Source organism: Cannabis sativa, chromosome 8 (genome assembly GCF_029168945.1).
Source record: "Cannabis sativa cultivar Pink pepper isolate KNU-18-1 chromosome 8, ASM2916894v1, whole genome shotgun sequence".
NCBI classification, from domain to species: Eukaryota; Viridiplantae; Streptophyta; class Magnoliopsida; order Rosales; family Cannabaceae; genus Cannabis; species Cannabis sativa.
This window is the reverse complement of record NC_083608.1, coordinates 48,533,383-48,553,873: the sequence shown is the minus strand read 5'-3', so window position 1 is coordinate 48,553,873 and position 20,491 is coordinate 48,533,383. Positions and strand designations below refer to the sequence as shown.

Here is a 20,491-nt window from a genome sequence, read left to right as displayed (position 1 = left end):
AAACAAAACAAAAAAAAAACACAATAATGTAAAAATAATAATCCATATTTTTGTAATTATAATTTTGACTCTTTTCTTTTTGGTTGAATATGAAATAATTCCTTTTAACGTAGTAACCAAAAAAAAAAATCATTTCGTGGGATTTTATTAGTACTTTACAATATATTAATATTTAATTAATTTTTGGCTTATTAGTTTGCAATGTTAATAGAGTGCGGATGAGTGCTCTTAGTTACTTATTGATGTAATTAATCGCTTTATTGCTCACCAAATTGGTGAGGATGTTTGATTTGGTTTGATGATAAACCAGTTTTTAGCTCATATTTATATTTGCAATTTGGTTTCTTTTGTTAGGACTCACTTTTTTTCCTCTTATAAAGTTGTTCCTTTTTAGATTTAGTTGAAAAAAAAAAAAAATTAGACACTTATTTAAAAAAAAAATGTGATATTTTTTTTAAATAAATATGATTGTTATATGTCTGGTGTATGACTATATTTATACTCTTTATGTAATGAGGAATAGTAAATGAAATTAGTTTGAAAATAAAATTAGTCTGCTAGAAGAATTTTTTTTTAATGTTAAAAGTGCTTAGTATTTTTTTGGTATTATATTATTATTTGTGTAATTAAGTATCGGGTCTTAACTAATGATAGTACACTATTTATAGAAAATGTTGAACACTACTAGTACTAAATAAAAATGATCGCGATAATCACTGCACAAGAAAATTAGGAAAGCATTGCCATCAAACACGAGATGACTCGAAAAAAAAACGCTAATTAAGCAAGACAAAGAGGTGTAAAAGAGAAAGAGAGAATGGTATTAGAGTTTGATCCGTTGTATATCTTTTTATATTTTTAAATGAAAGATGGTGATATGCTTTAATAGTGAGTTGTATTTCAATTCTCTTGGCACATTGCAGAAGCTCATTAAAATAGTTTTTTGGTTATAACATAAACCATAACAAGTACAATCCACAGAGACATATTCTTTATTATCATTTTAAACGTGTAGCAGTATAAAATAATATTATCCAATAATTAATTAAATAAACTACTAAATCACAGCACACACAACAACACATTATTTAACTGAAATCACCACCAGTTCCAGACAGATTCCAGCCAAAAAGAAACATAATAATAATAATAATAATAATAATAATAATTTCTGAGTAAAGCTAGCTAGGTAGCTAGCTAGGGCTGCAGGGCTTTCATAATGAAGACATTGTGAGTAGGTTAATCAAAAAAAGTAGATATTGTTGTGACTAGGAAAGCTAGGAGAAGTAGTTTCCATTTGAGCTAATTAACATTGAACCTACTCAACAAAATGACAAAATAGCATAACCCCCTTTGAGAGTACTCTATTTTTATTTTTATGAATAAAATAATATATATAATTTAAGATAATTAGTATTTTTTTTATTTGAAATTTTTATTTAAATTTTTTTTAATTATTAAAATTGTTTAATTTAAAAGTTTTTGTCTAATTTTACTCAAAAAAAAAAAAAACTTAAGGTCAATAAAAATTTAAGGGTTACAATTTAATACATTAGAGAGCACAGTTTGATAAATATCAAAGTTCAAGATAGAATTTAATAAATAAATAATTTTCTAAAATTGAACAAATTAAACATAAATTTTTAAATTTAACAATCTAATTAATTAAGAGAATTTTTAACAGCCTTAATTAGCTTATAATTTAACATACCAAGTTTCACATATTTTAATTCATAATTCAAGATTCAAAAGTACATAAAACATCACAAAATTCAAACTTTTTCTCTAATTGTAATTTTTCTTATATTTCTAGAAACTGTAATTTTACGACCCATAATATGGCCAAATGGGCTTTTGCCAATAATGTTTCTGGTATGGTAGAAACTACTATTCCGAATATTATATTTTGTAATGACCGTGAGGTCTGACTGTATTGTTCTTCTAATATATTAACGCTTTATTTCAAAAAAAAAAAAAAAAAAAAAAAACAATTCAAACTTATATAATATGATAGCCTTCAAAATAGTTTAGCTTTGGTATAAAGAGTGTGATTAGCCAAATATTGACTGAGTAAGTCTACCCCTATTTATAAGGTCAGGACATGCAACCAAGGTACAAAACAAAATGAGTAGTAACTCTTTGCATGTAGTCATTGACTCATTGTTAGGTATAAACCAATGGAATTTCACTTGTCGTTTTGGATAACTACAATACAAATACAATGCATGTTTAGGGACAGATGTTAAATACAGAAGAAGAAAAACATCATAAGCTGATGAAACTCTTAGTGAATATGATTTATTTGGTAAGGTGGCACTTGGCTTTCTACTAATTTTAGATGCCAAAGGCAAACAACAGCTTTGATCAAAGTGTACCTTTTTGCTTATCTTGCTTTCATCCCACTTATCTTCAATAAAAAAATCTAGTACATTAGTACATTGTACTAGACAAGTTTTAACAAGTCTCCCAATGTACCTACCTACTTCATTTTTTCTTGCTTGAAATTTCAATGCTTAAATTAAGACTGATATTACAAGCAAATCTTAAATCTAAAGTTATGCTTAATTCATCAACTTATTAACATATATATAACAAATTTAACATGTCTTTGTCTTATTTAAGCATAATTATTGTGTCATGAGTTAAACCTATTAAACGTATTAACCTAAACCTAAACATTCAAAAATGACCTAAACCTAAACCTATTTATTTCATGCAGATTTTAAATTGTGTTATCCTGTCTGATCTAAATTATTATCCCTACTTAAAAAAGTTCCTGAAGCTTTACTTTTATAAAAAAGTAAGAAACAGAACCAAAGTACTAATAAGGGATTATTAGTTAAACAATGATTAACCCTTTTACTCCAAAGCTTGAAATTAAGAAACTATTTTGTGTTTTATTTTGCCATCATGAGCAGGTCAATCAAAAAAGAACTTTTCTTTAAAAGAAACAAATCCACATATATTGACTAGTGACTACTAGTAAGTGAAAAATTATACATATTACATATAATAATAATAATAAATAATAAATAGACACATTACAAATCGATTTACTTTAGTCTTTATTCATATACTATCAGGCTTGATTGACCAAGCTAGCTGTTAAACTAGTAGAAACTAGTCTCATCTCAAAAGTAGTGATAAAGATTAAACCATTTCTTGTACTACAAGGGTAACACCAAACACCATCTCATTCATTCTTAAGGACACTTGTATCTGTTGCCACGGGTTCTCATATTAGCATAGCACTCACCACATTTTTCCCTGTTGCCGTACGTGCCTGGTGGAACACATCTGCATCTGTCACAACATGTTTCGCATGCCCTTTTGCAAGTATTTGGCCTTGAATGTGCTGAACACCTAGTAGCACACAATGGTTTACAATCTGCACAGAACAAAATCATCAAACACTTTGATTACAAACAAACATAGTAACTAATCAAGAGGGCTTATGTTTCTGTTAAAATTTGGTAAATGGATGCTAAAGGAGAGCAAAATTTATAGTTTGTGGCTCTAATATATGTTAGAATTTGGTAAGGTAAGGTGTGATTAATATTGATGGGTTCATCTAAAAACCATTTGAAGATGGGAGGAATAGCACATAAATTGACATTCTATTTTCACACGTTAAGAATGTTGGACTAACTTTAATAGATTTTATATATTTGTATTATAATTACCTTCTTTGGACTTAACCGGAGGCATTGATGGTGGTGTTGGCTTGACTGGGGGCTTGTATGCTGGTGGTGTCACTACTGGAGGAGGTGCTGATACTGGTGGTTTGTAAGCTGGAGGAGACACTGGAGTTGGTGGTTTCACCACTGGTGGAGCCACTGGAGTTGGTGGTTTCAACACTGGTGGAGGCACTAGTACTGGTGGCTTGTATACAGGGGCAGGAACTGGTGGTTTGATGACTGGAGTTGGAGGTTTGGTAACAGGAGTTGGTGGCTTCACTGGAGGAACTGGGGCCAAGGGAGCCTTAGGAGGATATGTTCCTGTTACTGGAACATCTGCATAAACAAACTATTTTACCAAATACAAAAGCTTTCAAGTTAGTCAAAAAAGCAAACAGATAGTATACACATCAACAAATTCAACTATATGAAGTTTTAAACACTCTCTCATGTCTCTAATCATCATAACAGGCCTAAAACTGAAAAGGGTATTTAGTATTAAACCATTTAGACATCCTAGCAGTGAAATATAAACAAAAACAAAATAAAGTTCTGATTTTTCCACATGTATTGGAATAAGTAAAGGAATGTAAGAAAGTGAAGAGGTTCATACCTCTGTAGTTACTAAGAGAATAGTGGCCAATAGAAGAAAAGATTTGAGAGCCATTGGGAGAAAGTTGAGATGGTTTTTGAGAGAAGCAGAGTTCAGTATAAATAGAAAGAGAGAGTTGTGAGTAGTAGTATTAGCTGGCGGTTTGGTTAAAGTAAACAAGTGTTGCTTGACAGCTTAACTTAGAAATAAAAGTATGGCTCACTGACCAATATCTGACTTAATAGCAAGTATCTCGACCCACTTGACCCCCAAAAGGACTAAACTAGTTTATCTATCTCTTCTTCTTTCACTCATCACATTGTACGTCACCACTAATATCATGTCTTCACACGAGGCATATATAAATATTTATATATATATGTCCTTGTATTGTAACTTATAACCAAAGCTAAAGAAGAAGAAGCACTTCTCTCACTAGTACTATTTTCCAGTCTTGCTTTGCTAGTGTGAGATTCCTTTTCTTTCTTTAATAATCATTTCATATGTAGAGATATATTATATGATATAATTTGAAAAACAATTAAAGTCAGAGGCTTGGTGACAGAGGTCAGGTAAAGGGACCAGAGTATTTATTTTCTTTATGAAATAAATCAATACTATAAGAGCAGCCATAGACTATTCAACAGTAAAAAAAAAAAAAAATTGCCTTTTTTCAATGTTTTACACCATGAATTTAAGAAAGATGTAAAATATGTTCATATAAAAGTTTTACTATTAGCAGATTGTATTTATTAGGCAAATAGTAACGTAACTTTTGTTAAAACAGGAACAGTTTCTTGAAAATTTACTTTGGATATGAAATTTTGAGTATTTAGAAATATTTTTGTTATTCTTAATAATATAGCTTGGTAATAAATTGTTTCTTTTAAAGCACGCTCCATTCATTCTGCTCGTAATAATTCAATAAGTTCTCCAAGTAAAAAAATATTAGACATTTTATTTTTTGAAACCACCACTTTTAATGTTATTTGACGGATAATAATTTTTATGTATCTAATATGAATTTGCACATTCAATAATTTTTGAACTTGGTAATATTATTTGTTTTGTTAAGCGATCATTGAATAAAGTAGTTCATAGTTTTGTTAGAGTTTCTTTACTCTATCTTGATTGTAATTTTAGGTTGGAGTCTATTCCAACTAATTTGTTATTATTGTTGGTGACGAAATTTAATGGTTAATGAAGCTGAATTTTCTATTAAAAAAAATAATAACAAGTGTTTTAAGTAAAATTAAAAGAATAGAAAGATAATTATTTATTAAAATTACAATATTATTCTTTTCAAATATAGAACGACTAGTTTTCAGAAAAAAAAAATGAAAAAAAAAAATATAGAACGACTAGATTTTGTACATTTAGAGAAAAAATGTATCATTTTATATTTCCTTTTCCTTTCTACAAACACATGATTTATTCTCTCTTCCTACGCTTTCCTTCCATTCCTCTCCTTCTACTCAAAAATCCTTTCTACCAAACATAGTCTTAATATTTTGGTACACATACTATAGCAACAAACTAAAGGTGACACTTAATCTGAAAAACTGGGTGATATTTCCACTATATAATCAATGCTAATATATTTTCCCCAAAGAGGAAACAATTAAGAGAAAACCCTCTTGGATCACAGCTCATCCCTATTAAGCCTTATTGACTTGAGAATTTGTCTTACTCACTTTACAATGTATTAATATATATTGTATATATATATATAAGCAAGCTAGTAGTGACGGTGGGATGGTTCCTTTTGCTTTGCTCTTTATTATTAGTCTTAGTTCAGTGCATGTGATATTCACATGCCATGTCATAAGAAACATGGGAATTCTCATACATTGATGACCCCTTCTAGAAATACCCCATACATATTAATGTTACTTACTTACTACTACTTACTTAGTGTACTTACTAATACAAGTGTTTGTAATCATAGTAAAGACAGGTTTGATCTGCTACAACTTGCCCATATAATATTGGTAATAGGTGAAAACCAAGTAAGTTCCAGATCCCATGACAGAACTATTCCAGGGCATTTCCCAGGATTTATGAAAAGGGTGTTGGGTTCTTTCTTCTTGCTTTGAGAGAAAGAGAAAGAGAAAAGGGTTTTTAAATTGGTGTACAACAAAATTATTTAGGGTATCCTATGCTTTCCTTAGGTTAGGACATTGCATGGAAAAAGGTTTGATTTTTAATTTTTTTTGTTTTTTTCTTTTTGGTTACAAACGTGTTAGGTTGGGTTTGTTTGTGTGGATCCGACAAAATATCTATCATCAAATCTCCACGATTAGTTGACTATGGTCCCTCTTCTAGTATATGTTTTTTCACTTTTCTTTTTTTTTATTAGAGCAACACTTCAATTACAATCTCTTAATTAATTTTCACTTCTCAAATTATATATAAAAATATTTTTTTATGTCAATATTTGTTATAACTATAATATTTTTTTGTAAATTTTTGAATAATTTACGGTATTAAAAATAGAATTCTAATATTTAAGTTTACTGCACGTATTTAAAAAATTTCAAACTTATTTTCAACACTATAACTTATTCAAAAAGTAAAATTTAAAGAATCGATATTGTAACTTTAACGAATACCGTCATAAAAAAAATTAAAAAAAATATTCTGACATTTATTTTCGAACATAAATATTAACTAAAAGATTGATAGTAATACTTTTCTCTTTCTTTTTAGCTTTCTGGTGTTATGCAAAATACCAAAATTTAATTGTCCAAATTAAAGTTTACTTTTTGTTATGATATAGTTAATGATAGCCATTAATATGAATCAAAGAAAACACAAAACTTAGTAGTTATTATTAGTAGTAGTACTAGACTAGACTGAGACTGAGTTGAGTAAATTTTCCCCTTTGGAAGACTAATGTTGTGGATATGAATAAATAAATTCCTCAAAACCAGCCTTAACCAGGTCAGGAAATAATATATCTCTGCAGCTGTACGGCGGCCTATGGCCCACATATTAAATCTAAATACAACCTTACAAACAAGTACTACATGTTGATCATCATGAAACATGAAACATTATCTAATGGCTATGGTGGAGAGAATAGAATCTTGTCCATGCTGTGATCCAGCTATTCAAAATCATAATACAGAGAGAGCCTGACCATGTCAAATTGCTATGTCTTTATATATCTGCTTTTTTACATTGTCAAAGTAATGATCTCATCTCTCCTACTTCCTTTATGCTAATCTCTTTGAGTGATGAAGTGTAACTCAATAATTTGTTAACGATTTTTTATAATATTTATTACAATAAAATAAGTAAAACCCGATATTGAGTTGTACCAATAGAGATATCTTAACAAATTTATACTATATATTTTCAGGTCCACGTTGGACTATATAAATATTAAATCAGCATATATCCATCCATACCTACCAAATTGCAAAATCACATTGTTTGATTATGAAAATTGCTTTCAACCAGAATGACAGTGTTTATCCTCAATAACAATTAATGTGCATTCCTAGGATACCATACAAGGTTAAATGCAGGCAATGAAACTATCAACACTAAATAACTACAAGATTGCCCCATGAAGAGGAAGAGTCAAGATATCAGAACTTTAGTAACAAAATTATACTTTTTCTTGTTCATTCATATTGTTCGAACCTTAAATTGCGAGAGGACTTTTCGTGAAACATGATCTACACAGCAGCGAGACTTTCTTCCTCGTCGAAACTTAAATTCAATGTTTGTAGTTTAAAGCCTGAACCCTGTATGGTCTCAACCAAGCTAGAAGCCACCCCAGTAGCTTGAACTGTCGTCTGTTTTTCCAACTGAAAAACAGTGACGAACATAATGATATACATTAGGAACTATAAATATGTATACTTAACTACAAAAGTAATCAAGTAAAATATGAGAAAGGTTTGCGGAAGTGCATAGTAACATAAATATATATACTCTAAGCAGCTGAATAATGTGAGTTGACATATTAATTTGTGAACTAAGTGTGGTCCTAATCTATGGTTTGCTGTGGATAACATATAGCTTATGTATGCTAATAATAAAGTCGAAGAATTTGGGCTATCGGATGCATAACTGTTATCAAAAGAAGTAAGTAGCATTGTATATATACTTAATTACAAAAGTAATCAAGTAAACTATGTAAAAGGTTAACATAAGGAGTACTCTCTAAATCTAAGCAGATGAATAATGTTCACTGATGAGAACCATTTATGATATTATTAGAGAGAAAGATTTGACAAATTAATTTGTGAACTATGCGTGGTCCTAACCTATGGTCTACTGCGGATAACATATAGCTTAGGTATGTTAATAATTTAGTCAAAAAATATGGACAACTGGATGTGTAACTGTTATCAAAAGAAGTAAGTAGCAGTGGGCCAAACATAAGAAGCAATCTATACATACCTCAACACTAGCAATGCCCTCAATAACATTAACCTTCAAATTGGAAACACCCTCAATTTGCTGCAAGATAAAGCATGAGTCAGCAATTTCAATTTTGAAATGTAATACATAAAAGGAACAGATATAAAGATATCCATGAGAGCAGATCAAAGGAAAAGATATGCTTATTGTCAGTCCAAGGTTTTCAAACATCATATACTTTGGCCTTTTCGACTTTATTCCAGCTAATTTGTATAGAAACATTAACAAACTGTGATTATCTATTGATTTCAATATGTCAGAACATCGACCAACACACCCGTTTTGAAAATGAAAATGCAGTTTTACATGATGAGAAATAAGATCCAGACTAAGCATATCTTGTATGACAGCATTTCATATGGAATTTATCTTCATAAAAACAGTTCTCCTCTCCCATTGAAACCCAATATAGCATCATTTTTAGCTCATGTTGTTGAAAAAGAGATACATGTAACTTTAAAATGTAGCATTGCACCATAAAGGTAAACAAAAAAGAAAAGTTAGGGACTGCGTTAATATACCTCTAAGGCGTCGACCACCTTTGGAATACCTGCCTCACTCATTGTTCCATCTGCCTTCATATATGCAAAAGAAAGATGTCACTCAATAAATTAAGCAACTGCATTCTGTAATGATGCTGAGACAAGGCTCATAAGTCATATACATCCAAATTTCCTAAACTTGAATATTCAAAACAAGAAAGAAATAGATTATACCATTTTAGTACCTTGGTGTTTGTTTCTGAACAACCTCAGTACCTTGTTGTATACTTAACAACATTTTAATACCTTGTAAGTTGTATATGCCAAATCAGTTCAAAATTGTACTCCTTTCACTAGTTTTTGGTAGATATATATAAATTTTAAATATGTTTTAAATTCTTTCACTAAAATTCTTTTTAGACTTAGACATATCTACCAAAACTAGTGAAATGGTACAATTTTGAACTAATTTAGGTATTAATTAAACAACAGCAAACTAAGTTGGTTCTAAACAAACCAATTCAGACCAGTATTATCAACATGAACAACCATTTATCAAGAAGAAGAGACAGAATTCAAGTATTTGAAAGCTAATGAGACAGGAACAAAATTCCCAACGAAATCTTAAACACTTGCATTGGTACTTTCAAAATGAGCAAACACAAAATTCAACATGGCCTTGCCATTAGAAATGCCTATGTACTGCATATTTAATTCCTAATACCCAAAAAGATAACATTTTTTATGGGTAATATTAAAAAATAAAACAAATGCAACAATGAAAAATTCACCTGAAAGAACATGGTGAGAGTGTCCGAGGCCGAAACAGGAACTGAGACGGCTTGCTGCTCCGACGACGAGGCTGCTTCACCTTCACCTTCTCCTTCCCCTTCTTGTTGGGTAGTAGCTTGCTCTTCTTCTTGCTCCGGAATTAGGGTTTCTTCTTCCACAGACCTCACCTTACTCACTCCACGGGACATGTTCGAGTTCGGCATTAAAGCTATCCAACATTTTGAGGAGCTAGCAGAAACGCCGTAGCTCCGGAAGCGAGTGTTTCGACATGGAATAACTGCCGGAGAAGAGCTCGGAACGATGAAGGAACAAATGGGTTTGCGGGTGGAAATTGAATGAAGAGCTGAGAGTGAAAGAGTCGCCATTTTCGTTTGGGAGTGTGAGAACAAGCTTCTACCTTTCTGTGAGCTATATCCTATCAAAAACGAGTTTTTGTGGGGTCAGCGCTCGGATAACATACGACATGTCGTTTAATTATAACCGCCCACATAGCTCTCGTGTGGTGTGATGCATAGCCGTTGGAATATTAACAAACGACAAGTAGTTTTATATCTTCGTCTGTAAAGCTCTATTTATGGGTGGTATTTTCAAGACACTAATTTTACGGGTTAGGCTAAGAAAAATCAGACACAAATCTAAACAAAATAACACGAATTTTACACGAATTTTTTAAATAAAAAATAATAAATAATAATATAACTGTATTATATATATATTTAGTAATTTAATGTTGAGTTAAAAAAAATAATTTTATTTTCTTTAAAAAGAAATTAAAAATATTTTAATTTTTATTATATATAGATAGATGTAAGTTTTCTAATAGAACTTAATAGCAAACATCAAAGTCAAATATAAATACTACATGATTTTATACAAGTTAGGTTAGAGTTAAGAAAATTAAACATGAGTCAAAAACGAATCGACACGTTTGACACAAAATATAGAAGCGAGTCAAATAAAATATGCACGAACACGACACGATAATACGTTTTGTCACTCTAGCTCTTTTATCCTAATACTACTTCAAAAACAACACAACTTTCCCATGACCTTCAATTTAAGTTTTTACAGTTAATTAAGAAAATTAGAATAATTCAAACCTAGTTAGTTTGGATGAAAACTAATACATTTTTAAATTTCCAAAAGGAAAATTTAATATAATAATTGTTTTTTTGTGTGATTTGTAGCAAAATGATATATAGTGTGGTTGAGAAAATACTATCACAAATTAAAAAATACAAACACTAATTATTATGCTCTAGTTTACACAAGAAGAATTATAATTTAGCTATTCCTTTTAAGCTCAATCAAATAGGTAAAATCCTTCAAGGCATTGAGCATGAGAGGTTCAAATTTAAGATAGGAACCTAACAAAGTAATTTAAGAGATGAAAATTGAAATAAACGCAGATACTAATATCAATTGAACAAAGATATATACAAGTTCAACCAAATGATTGAGCCTACCCAACATTGATCTGATTCTTTACACAATTTAGGAGCAAAAGTAGGTAGCTATCTCTAGGCATTAAATTACTTCATCTTACAATCCTCAGCAACTTCTCCATCTGTTGAAGCAAAGAACAGCACAGCAAGATCGGGTTAAATCGGTGAAAACAAAAATATTTGATATCTGATAAAGATAAAGATGGAATTATTTGAATTGAGTAATGCTAGAAGTTCCTCACCCCTAAGATATATTGCTTGGTTTGCTTGAGCATCAGCTTCAGAGTTATGTTCCTGAATAATATGAGAAGTTTTTATTACAATGCAAAAAATGGTGCAGATCAAATTATGCTAATTTTGATATAATATTAAACACCAATATAGTAAGTTTCAAAACAAATAAGTCAATCTCAACACACCCTGTAAACATGAGTTATCTGAGACGAAGAAAACTTTTCCATGAGCTCCTTTGCCTGTTTACACAAGTTGGCCATATTCTGGTTTTTGGTTTTCCACTCGCCTGTAGTCTGTCAAATTAGGAAACTGAATAAGAACCACAAACATGTAAACTCAGAATTGAAACCGAAAGCAGTTGGGAAAGGAAAAATATATCCAAGTGGGCAAAGTTCTACAGCATTTATACAGGTTAACAAATAAGAATTTGGATCAAATTTGAATACTTTCATAATCAGTTGTCCAATTTTTAACCTCACAAACTCTGATTGTTTCAGCACAAAGCAAATATTCCATTTCTTCACTTGTGACAGCAGCATAATGTGTCAATAATGAATTAAACATAAAATGGACGACAAATTACATGTATTTTAGGGTACACTCTCAACAAACCTGCTTACAGACGAGCATAGAGTCACCCTGACAACATATATGTTTAAATCCTTTCTTAAGAGCCTGTTTAAGTCCTAAAATTAATGCACGATATTCAGCAACATTATTCGTTGCAATGCCAACCCCTTCACGCAACTGCCATACCTGCAAAGACGAAAAGTTATGATATGGCTAATAACCAATAGATTCAATAATCAGAGGCCCCCGATTTATTTAGAGCATTATACCACACTTCCATCCCCAGCACGCAACACAGCTCCAGCACCTGCTTGTCCAGGATTTCCTTTCGAAGCACCATCGAATTCAAGAATACAGGAATCCTGGAAGGAACACAAACAACAATATTCATTCTCAAAGCTCAATTCTGCATAAATTAATTAGGCAGCATCAGTATGGAATTAATATTGTCGTATCAATATGAAACACTATAAGGAATGGGGAGACATGAAGATAGTTCACCAAAGATCTTAACAATTCATGAACTATTGTCACCAATCCAGAAAGAATAATGCACAAATTGTTTTACACATATTGCCAAATTTTCCATAAAATATATAGTCACATGACTCACATACACAAAATAACAGTCCACAAGAGCACTAACTAGATATCTCCAGAGATAGAAACTTACACAACGAGAAGAAACATTAAATTTTTCGATGGGGGTCATGTAACTATTTGATTTGAAATCTTTATTTTGAGAAATTCTAGGTATTGAACTACAGCCAACCTTCTCCTGCAAAAATAAATAATAATAATAAGTGAATCAATACTGCCACATCATGATCAAGCCAAAACAGAGGCTTTCACATTCTCATGTCAATCTGATCAGATCAAAAGACCTTTTAATCACTACAAACATGAATCATAGCCAAGTTTGGCAAGCATCTAAGCACAAGATTCTTAATTTGCATTCCCAAAGATGATACTAAAAAACAGAAATAATTATTTGAAACTTATCAAGCTAAAATAGAGACTTCACTTCACATTATCATGTCAATCTGATCAGTTCAAAAAGCCATTTAATCACCAGAAGCATCCGTCATACAAGTTATATATGAACTCCCATGTTTGGCAAGCATCTAACCAGAAGATTCTCAATTTGTAGATGATCCTAAAAATAGAAATAATTCTTTGAAACTTATAACCGATAGTTTATTATATTTACATACAGATCTATTCCTAATATCATATCAAAATTTTCATGAAGCACAAATTGATGTAGACTTACAGCAAGCTCTATTAACTCGAGTGCTTCCTGCCATGCCTCTGGCGAAGAGTCATCGTCTTCCTCAAAGGAAGCTGGTTGCTGAGAGAAAAATCAGTGAAAACAACACCATTAACACAACAATATAAGTTCAGATTTTTAGTTATGACGTACAATAATCTTGATTCTTTGCACAAATACAAACCTGGTAAGGACAAGCAACAAGTTTCCCAAGTTTTCCATGAAGATTATCTTTCATATCATTGACACTAATAGAGTAGGTAGCGTTCTTAAGCCCCTGGGAGACAAGGAAATCCTCAGCCTCCTTGGACAAATTATAGCCTTTATGCACACTGATATTAGGATCGTACATCTACAATAAAGAAACAGCATAATAAATGAAAGAAGCCAAAATCTTTTTCATACTATTTTACCTACTCAAAACCAGAAAAAGCTTCAGCCTTTACATAAATTCTTTCGAGAAATCATTTTTCCACAATACTTTTCAATCCACTGTAAATAAGACCCAAAAGAAAAAAAAAAATGTAATGGGTCAGTGAAGAAAATAATACCGATGATCGGACTTGATCTTGGCAATCTCTTAAGCTCCTATATATCCCAATCGTATCTCCCTTTCGAAGAATATAAAAGGCGTTGCTTTCTTCCCCCATTTCAACTTCACATAACAATCAACAACACCCTTTGTGTTTCTATATTTAAATATTAGTAATAAGAGAATGAGCCGGTAATTGAAAATGAACCTGGTGGAACGAACGAACCACAATAATCAAATCAAGGGTTTAATTTGCTGAGCAGAATGAATAGCCTTGACGTTCGGATGCTTTGATTGTGTAGCTCTATTTGTTTAAACAGTGATGATGAGAGTGAAAATCCCTAATCTTGAGAAATGATTTCAAAATGGAAAGAGGGAAAAAGGAACAAACCCAGCCCCCCAGCCAAAGGGAAACTCTAACCCTAGCCTTACTGTACTCTTTTTGCTACGGCTAGTAACCAATAACCACCACCAAGTCTACTGGCGGGAAAGACCCATCAATTATAGGGCTTCATTGGCATTAAATTGGAATATTTGGGGCAAAAACCTCTTGACATTTGCAATCGTTACACAAATGATTCTCATCAAGTAGCGGCAAAAATATTTTATTTTAAAATTTTATTATAGTCGTATGTCTTTTTAGCTGTTAAGTGACAATTAAGCTTGTTAAGTGTTAGTTCAGAAACACGTGACGATATATTTTTTTAGCTTATTTAATACGTAGTCTAATAATAGATCCCACGTGTTTCTGAGTTAATATTTGATGGCCAAAAAAATATACGATTGCAACAAAATCGTAAGATAAAATACTTTTGTCGCCACTTTTTAACTCCATTAACAAACTGTTTAATATAAAAAGTAAAGACACACAAGGTACACTTTGTAAACAACATCTTACAGTCTTCAACAAACACATTAAAATAAGAGGATATGTAACCCTCCTTCCATGTAGATAATCAATATCGAAGTGCTTGCACTATCAAAAAGTAGTGCGTCTCTGCTTAGTCCAGCTCAATACTTCTTTAAGCCTGATGGCTTCCATAACTTTTGAGCTAACAACCTCATGCCTACATCTTTTCCAAGTTACCCCAAAGAATCTTTGGTAACGAAAGTAAAACTCTACCTCACTAATTTGGTATAATTTAATGTTTTTGAAAACTTAAAAAATTATAAAATTTGACAATAAAATATTTGATCGGTATAATATTTTCAAAAATTATAGTCTTTAACCAAAAAAAAATCATTATATCTAACTCTTTACATATTTCCTAACTTTCTTATTAAAATTACTAAGAACTTAACTTACATTAACATAATAATATTTTTATGAGTGATGAAATATCCACCAAATTATTATACACAATGACGTTTACATATATTATAATTAATCACATTTATTTCAGATGGAACTCACTATCTTTTAAAATGGTATCACTGTCTAATTTTTTCTGTAATTTCAAACAAGCAAGCAACTGTAAATTATGCAATGTTGATATAATCACAAAAGATAAGATGAATTGTGAATCTATTTTTTCATTTTTTTCCTTCATGATTTGAGCTGGAATTGAAAATCAGATATTAGGAATTTTAATATAGAAGTACAAGATACTAACTATAATATGGAATATTTACAGAAACAGAAGTATTTTTGTCAGGAGAGACATCCATAAACAAAATTAGCACCCATAAAAGAAAAAAAAAATAAAGAAAAAAAAACAGAGCTTCAGATATTTTTTGACCTTTCTCAATGTGCTTCAGATCTCTCCATGTGTGCATAAAATTCAAGATAATGATTTTTTTGCAGCAACCCAAAATCCATAGTTCAATAACAGATCCTCCATATTCTGGTTCAGAATGAAGATAAATTGACCATAAGACAATTCCCAGATGGAAATTTATGAGAAGATTGCAGCATTAACCAATACCATTACTATATATCCGATATTTACGATGAAAGTTGTAAGTCTTGTAAGTTTCAGCAACACCCTGCAAATCAAATCTCTCTGTTTGCTGGTATGATCTTCACTAAAGAAGCGAGATCGTAAGACTTGAAATCTTTACCATAACATAAGCTCAAATCCAGAGCTGTTTTACCATCCTGAACACAGGGACTCAACTCAGTTTAATCATCATGAACCAGAAGCACTAATTTAACTCCAATGTATGTTTTGAGAAGGTTACCTTGTTTCTTCTGTTGGCATCTGCACCATTCAATAATAAAACTTTCACCATATCTCTGTTTCTAGCTTGTACAGCAATGTGCAATGGTGTCCATTCCTCCTGAAATATAAGCATAATCGAAAACTAGATCAGTTGATATATACCTTTTAGAGTTGAGGAAACTTGAATTAACACTTACATTATCAGCTACATTAAGATCAACATTGTATTTTATGAGTAACTTCACTATTTGCATGGAGCCAACTTGAGCTGCATAATGAAGTGGTGTAGCACCATCCTGTTATAGAAAAATAATTATGACCCAACAATTTGGGAGAAAAGAAGTGAGAAATAAAGAACTAATTTCTAAATTTCTCCTCACCCTATCTTTGATATGAGGACTAGCACCTTTTCTCAACAGATGGCTAATAACAGCTATTTTGCTCCCTATAATTGCTGTGTGAAGAGCAGTTAGGCCATCCTATTTCATAAGATTCCATGAGGACTTACCATAAGAGGAATTTCAGCATTGATAAAATGAAACTTGTTAAACCAAGTAAAAGTAAAACTAAATCGAGTTTTATTCTTGCCTTATCAACAAAATCAATATCTACACCTTGTTCTAGTAGCTCGTCCATGAACGGAATCTGTCCAGATAGTGCAAGAGTGTGCAACGGGGACCATTTTTCCTGAACAAAGAATTGTTCAATGTTAGTGAACTGATAACCCCATACGCAATCAATGAAACCACCTTTAGTTGCTATCAGTAGTAGAAAATCTTGCAAAACTCAAGCTTGATTGTGTGTAATACACAAGTCTTAACTCCTATCTGATCAAATATTTTATAATTCAACTAAAATTGATTTTAAATGGGAAGAAAAATATTAGTATACTTGAACAAAAAAGGAAGATAAAATGTATATGTTTTTCAAATTAACAGACTATATAGAAATTGATCATAGTTATTTGCAAAATTTGATAAGACAACATATTCATCTCTCCTCTTGTGTATGCTTAAAAATTGAAACTTATGTTGTAGAGAAACTCTCAAATAGAAAATGAAGACAAAGAAAAGTGTGTGAATAAAATTTTCCAAACATTTTCCACAGAAACTCACATAGAAAATGCAGACAAAGGAAAGTGAAAAACTTTAAATTAATTACAGTTGATATTTTTTCCAAGTTAGGAGTTGAAGACTGATACAAGATTGCTCTTTCTTCTGGTCCTAATAGTTGTTCAACCTCTGTAAATCAAAGATAACCAATAAGTAAGAATAAAATAGTCATACAATTTAGGAATGAAATCTGTCCAGTTTGTTGGTTATAACCTTTCACAAGATCTTCTTCATAGGTGTCCCTTTGTGAATTCTGTACACTAACACTTGTATCCATAGCATCATTCTTCTCCTCTTCCCAATCACTTTCAAAATCCAAGTCATTTTCTTCCACTTCTTCACCATCTTCATCTTCACTATCACTGCCATCATCAGGTTCTTCCCAAGCTACCTGTTGAGGTTTCAACGAGGATACTTGGTTTGACTCCACAGCAAAAGTTCTCATATTTGAGTGCTTTTGGTATAAAAACAAACCACATATTCCTCTCCTGGGACTGTAAACTTTCAACAAATTGGTATTCTGCCTAGATGAGCCAACAGTAGTACATGAAGGAAGCTCATATGGTGTGCAAGTCACCATAGCACAAGAGGACGCCATTATCTACGAAACCCGAACCACTAACAAGTTAATCATTTTTAATGGGGAGTTTTACCAATTAACAACATGAAAATGTTAAATTATCAAAATAACTACATCAAACTTACACTGTGCGACTATTATGGTCACGAAAGGACCATAATAGTCATTTTATGGTCGCATAGTGCAAATTTTAGTTGTTTGTGCGACTGGTCATTTTGCTAATAAAATTTGTTAGGAAGTTATTATGCTAATAAAAATTTCTATTAGAGAAATGATAAGGGGCACCTTAAGGTGTCAAGCATTACAAGAGGTGGTATATCGTTTTTAGTACAATTTAATATTGGATCCCAGACATTTTGATTTAATAAATCACAATGCACCATATCAGTATGGTGGCACCTTAAAGGTACCCTAATAGCAATGCTATTTCCATAAAGACTATTTTTATAAAACACACTTTTTTCCATGTTATCCCTCCCATTCAAAATAACCAAACATATAAAATAACTAAGATAATAAGGTTGAAGAAGCAGCACAATACATGAGTTCATCGACATTTTATCGAACACTTGGCATGCAAAACAACTACTGCTTTCAAATTGAGAAAACAGAAAGTGGGATTGATGAATATCATTAGCATAAGCTACTGGTTAATGATATTAAGCAATATGAGAAGTGAAGAACTCAAAGAAGGTAGAAGAAGAGAGCAGAGTGAATCCTCTGTTCTGTGTTTGTATTATTGCAAAAAGTAAGAAATGAATGATACAACAAGCTATTTATAGTTAGGGTTAGTCTTGAATAAGAAGACTAAATATCAAGAAGCCTAGTGGACAAGTTGTAACAACCTACAACTTGTCTTAACAGAATTATAACCAACAATTAACTAACATCTTATTCCTAATAAGCAATGAATGCAATCTCAGAACCTTGACCCACATGGGCAATTAAGACCAAGCAAGAGGAAACACAAACCAAATGCATACAATTCAACACAGAGAGTCATGTAAAACATACCTGTAATGTAAACGGAAACCGGTGACCGGCGACGGTGAAGGGAATGAAGGAGAGAGAGGTCTGGCAGAGTTGCAGTGAGCAAATACAATTGATTGAAAATGATGACACTGTTCAAGTCTTACAGTTATAGATAGAGAGAGTTCTGTTTTGTCTTGTCGTAAGAGGGAACGACGAGTCGTTTATCCATATAATTGTTTTTTTTTTTCGGAAGCAATTAACAAGTCGTTTATCGATATAATTGTTATTAAATAATAGAATCACCGATTAGGTTTTTTGTCCATAAACTTTGACAGCTACTAAATTATGTGTTTTGAATTTTTAATGTCGTTAAAAATTTCCTTAAATTGAGATTGTTAGATTTAATGATTGTTGTTTAATTTTAGTAATGAATGTCTAACATGAATAAAAATTCAAGAGTATAATTTGGTATATATCAAAGTTCGAGGGTTGGTGACTTTTGAGAAAGGGGGCTTGCAAATTAGTCGGGGATGGAAATGATACGAGAATTTAGGAGAATCCCTGAATATCCCATGGATGGGATTTCTACCCTAAAGCGAAAGGTGTTGGAGTGACAGATCATAGTAAAGTTTGTGACCTCCTTTCAGATGATGGGGATTGGGATATTCATAAATTAAATTATTTGTTTGAGAAAGATTCCGTTTCAACCATCTTGAAAGGGGGGAAACCCTCAGGTCATGGTACGGATAGATGAATCTAGACAAAGGAGAGTAATGACCGATTCTCGTGTAAATCTGCTTATCTAATACAAGCTTTTGATAGGGCGCTGCAGTACGATGTAGCTCCTTCTCTTTGGAACAAATTGTGAAATAATAATATTTTGGAACGACATAAGATGATGTGATGGAGCATTCTCTCTAAGGCTCTCCCTGTTCGTGCTATTCTTTCTAAGCGATTCCATATTGAAGATGTATCCTGCCCTTTATGTGGAGGTAGTGAGGAAACATTGGAACACTTATTTTTCACATATAATTGAGCCTTTCATTTGTGGAAAGCGTCCCCGTGGGGGAATTTTCCAAGATCTGATTTTGGTATTCGTCTATGAGACTGGATCAAGTTCATTTGGGGGCTTGGAAAACTGGGCATTAATACAGATGAAATTTTTCTTTATGCTTCGATTGTGATCGACACCATTTGGCAAACACGGAATGATAAGGTACACAATAGAAGTCTGTCCAATATTTTTCAGTGCGTTGACTATATTTATAAATCTTATGCAAATTACATTGCTTCTCTTATTTTCGCTCCTTCCCTGTGTTTGGATGTTTGTTGGAGTCCTCCTCCTCTTAGGTTGGTAAAATTAAACTGTGATGTTAAAGTAGGAATGGATAGCATGTGTTTAGCTATTGTGGCAAGAAACCATCTGGGAGTGGTGTGTGGGGCTCATTCGTCTAGATTGGAGTTCTCTGATGCGCTATGTGGTGAAGCGACTGCTTGTTGTGTAGCATTGGAAGTTGCTAAAGAGGAAGGCTGGAAGTTTATTATTATAAAGAGTGATTCTAAAGTGGTTATCAACTCGCTTAACGATCGAGACTTCCGCTGAAAAATTGAGAACTACTCTAAATTTTGTTTAA

General features: G+C 31.9%; 4 protein-coding genes across 4 annotated transcripts; all 4 read right to left on the bottom strand.

Moving 5' to 3' along the window:
- Window positions 1-2,935: 2,935 nt before the first annotated feature.
- Window positions 2,936-4,749, bottom strand: LOC133030008 (gibberellin-regulated protein 14). Its single transcript, XM_061102184.1, has 3 exons — window positions 4,291-4,749; window positions 3,684-4,026; window positions 2,936-3,388 (listed from the first exon to the last, which is right to left on the bottom strand). The coding sequence occupies exons 1-3, from the start codon at window positions 4,342-4,344 to the stop codon at window positions 3,204-3,206; spliced, it is 582 nt and encodes a 193-aa protein (XP_060958167.1). The 5' UTR covers window positions 4,345-4,749; the 3' UTR covers window positions 2,936-3,203.
- Window positions 4,750-7,690: 2,941 nt separating this feature from the next.
- LOC115698700 (uncharacterized) lies at window positions 7,691-10,424 on the bottom strand. The gene is made up of 4 exons (XM_030625844.2): window positions 9,980-10,424; window positions 9,228-9,281; window positions 8,686-8,745; window positions 7,691-8,087 (listed from the first exon to the last, which is right to left on the bottom strand). Exons 1-4 carry the CDS (start codon window positions 10,343-10,345, stop codon window positions 7,956-7,958), a joined length of 612 nt encoding a protein of 203 aa, XP_030481704.2. The 5' UTR covers window positions 10,346-10,424; the 3' UTR covers window positions 7,691-7,955.
- Window positions 10,425-11,242: 818 nt separating this feature from the next.
- Window positions 11,243-14,659, bottom strand: LOC115699528 (uncharacterized). The gene is made up of 9 exons (XM_030626988.2): window positions 14,051-14,659; window positions 13,684-13,851; window positions 13,503-13,580; window positions 12,903-13,007; window positions 12,499-12,591; window positions 12,272-12,415; window positions 11,845-11,952; window positions 11,668-11,719; window positions 11,243-11,547 (listed from the first exon to the last, which is right to left on the bottom strand). The coding sequence occupies exons 1-9, from the start codon at window positions 14,147-14,149 to the stop codon at window positions 11,513-11,515; spliced, it is 882 nt and encodes a 293-aa protein (XP_030482848.2). The 5' UTR covers window positions 14,150-14,659; the 3' UTR covers window positions 11,243-11,512.
- Window positions 14,660-15,548: 889 nt separating this feature from the next.
- LOC115699537 (ankyrin repeat domain-containing protein EMB506, chloroplastic) lies at window positions 15,549-19,033 on the bottom strand. The gene is made up of 8 exons (XM_061103028.1): window positions 18,900-19,033; window positions 17,519-17,906; window positions 17,355-17,434; window positions 16,782-16,880; window positions 16,574-16,672; window positions 16,391-16,489; window positions 16,213-16,311; window positions 15,549-16,129 (listed from the first exon to the last, which is right to left on the bottom strand). The coding sequence occupies exons 2-8, from the start codon at window positions 17,901-17,903 to the stop codon at window positions 16,025-16,027; spliced, it is 966 nt and encodes a 321-aa protein (XP_060959011.1). The 5' UTR covers window positions 17,904-17,906; window positions 18,900-19,033; the 3' UTR covers window positions 15,549-16,024.
- Between the last annotated feature and the right edge of the window lie 1,458 nt (window positions 19,034-20,491).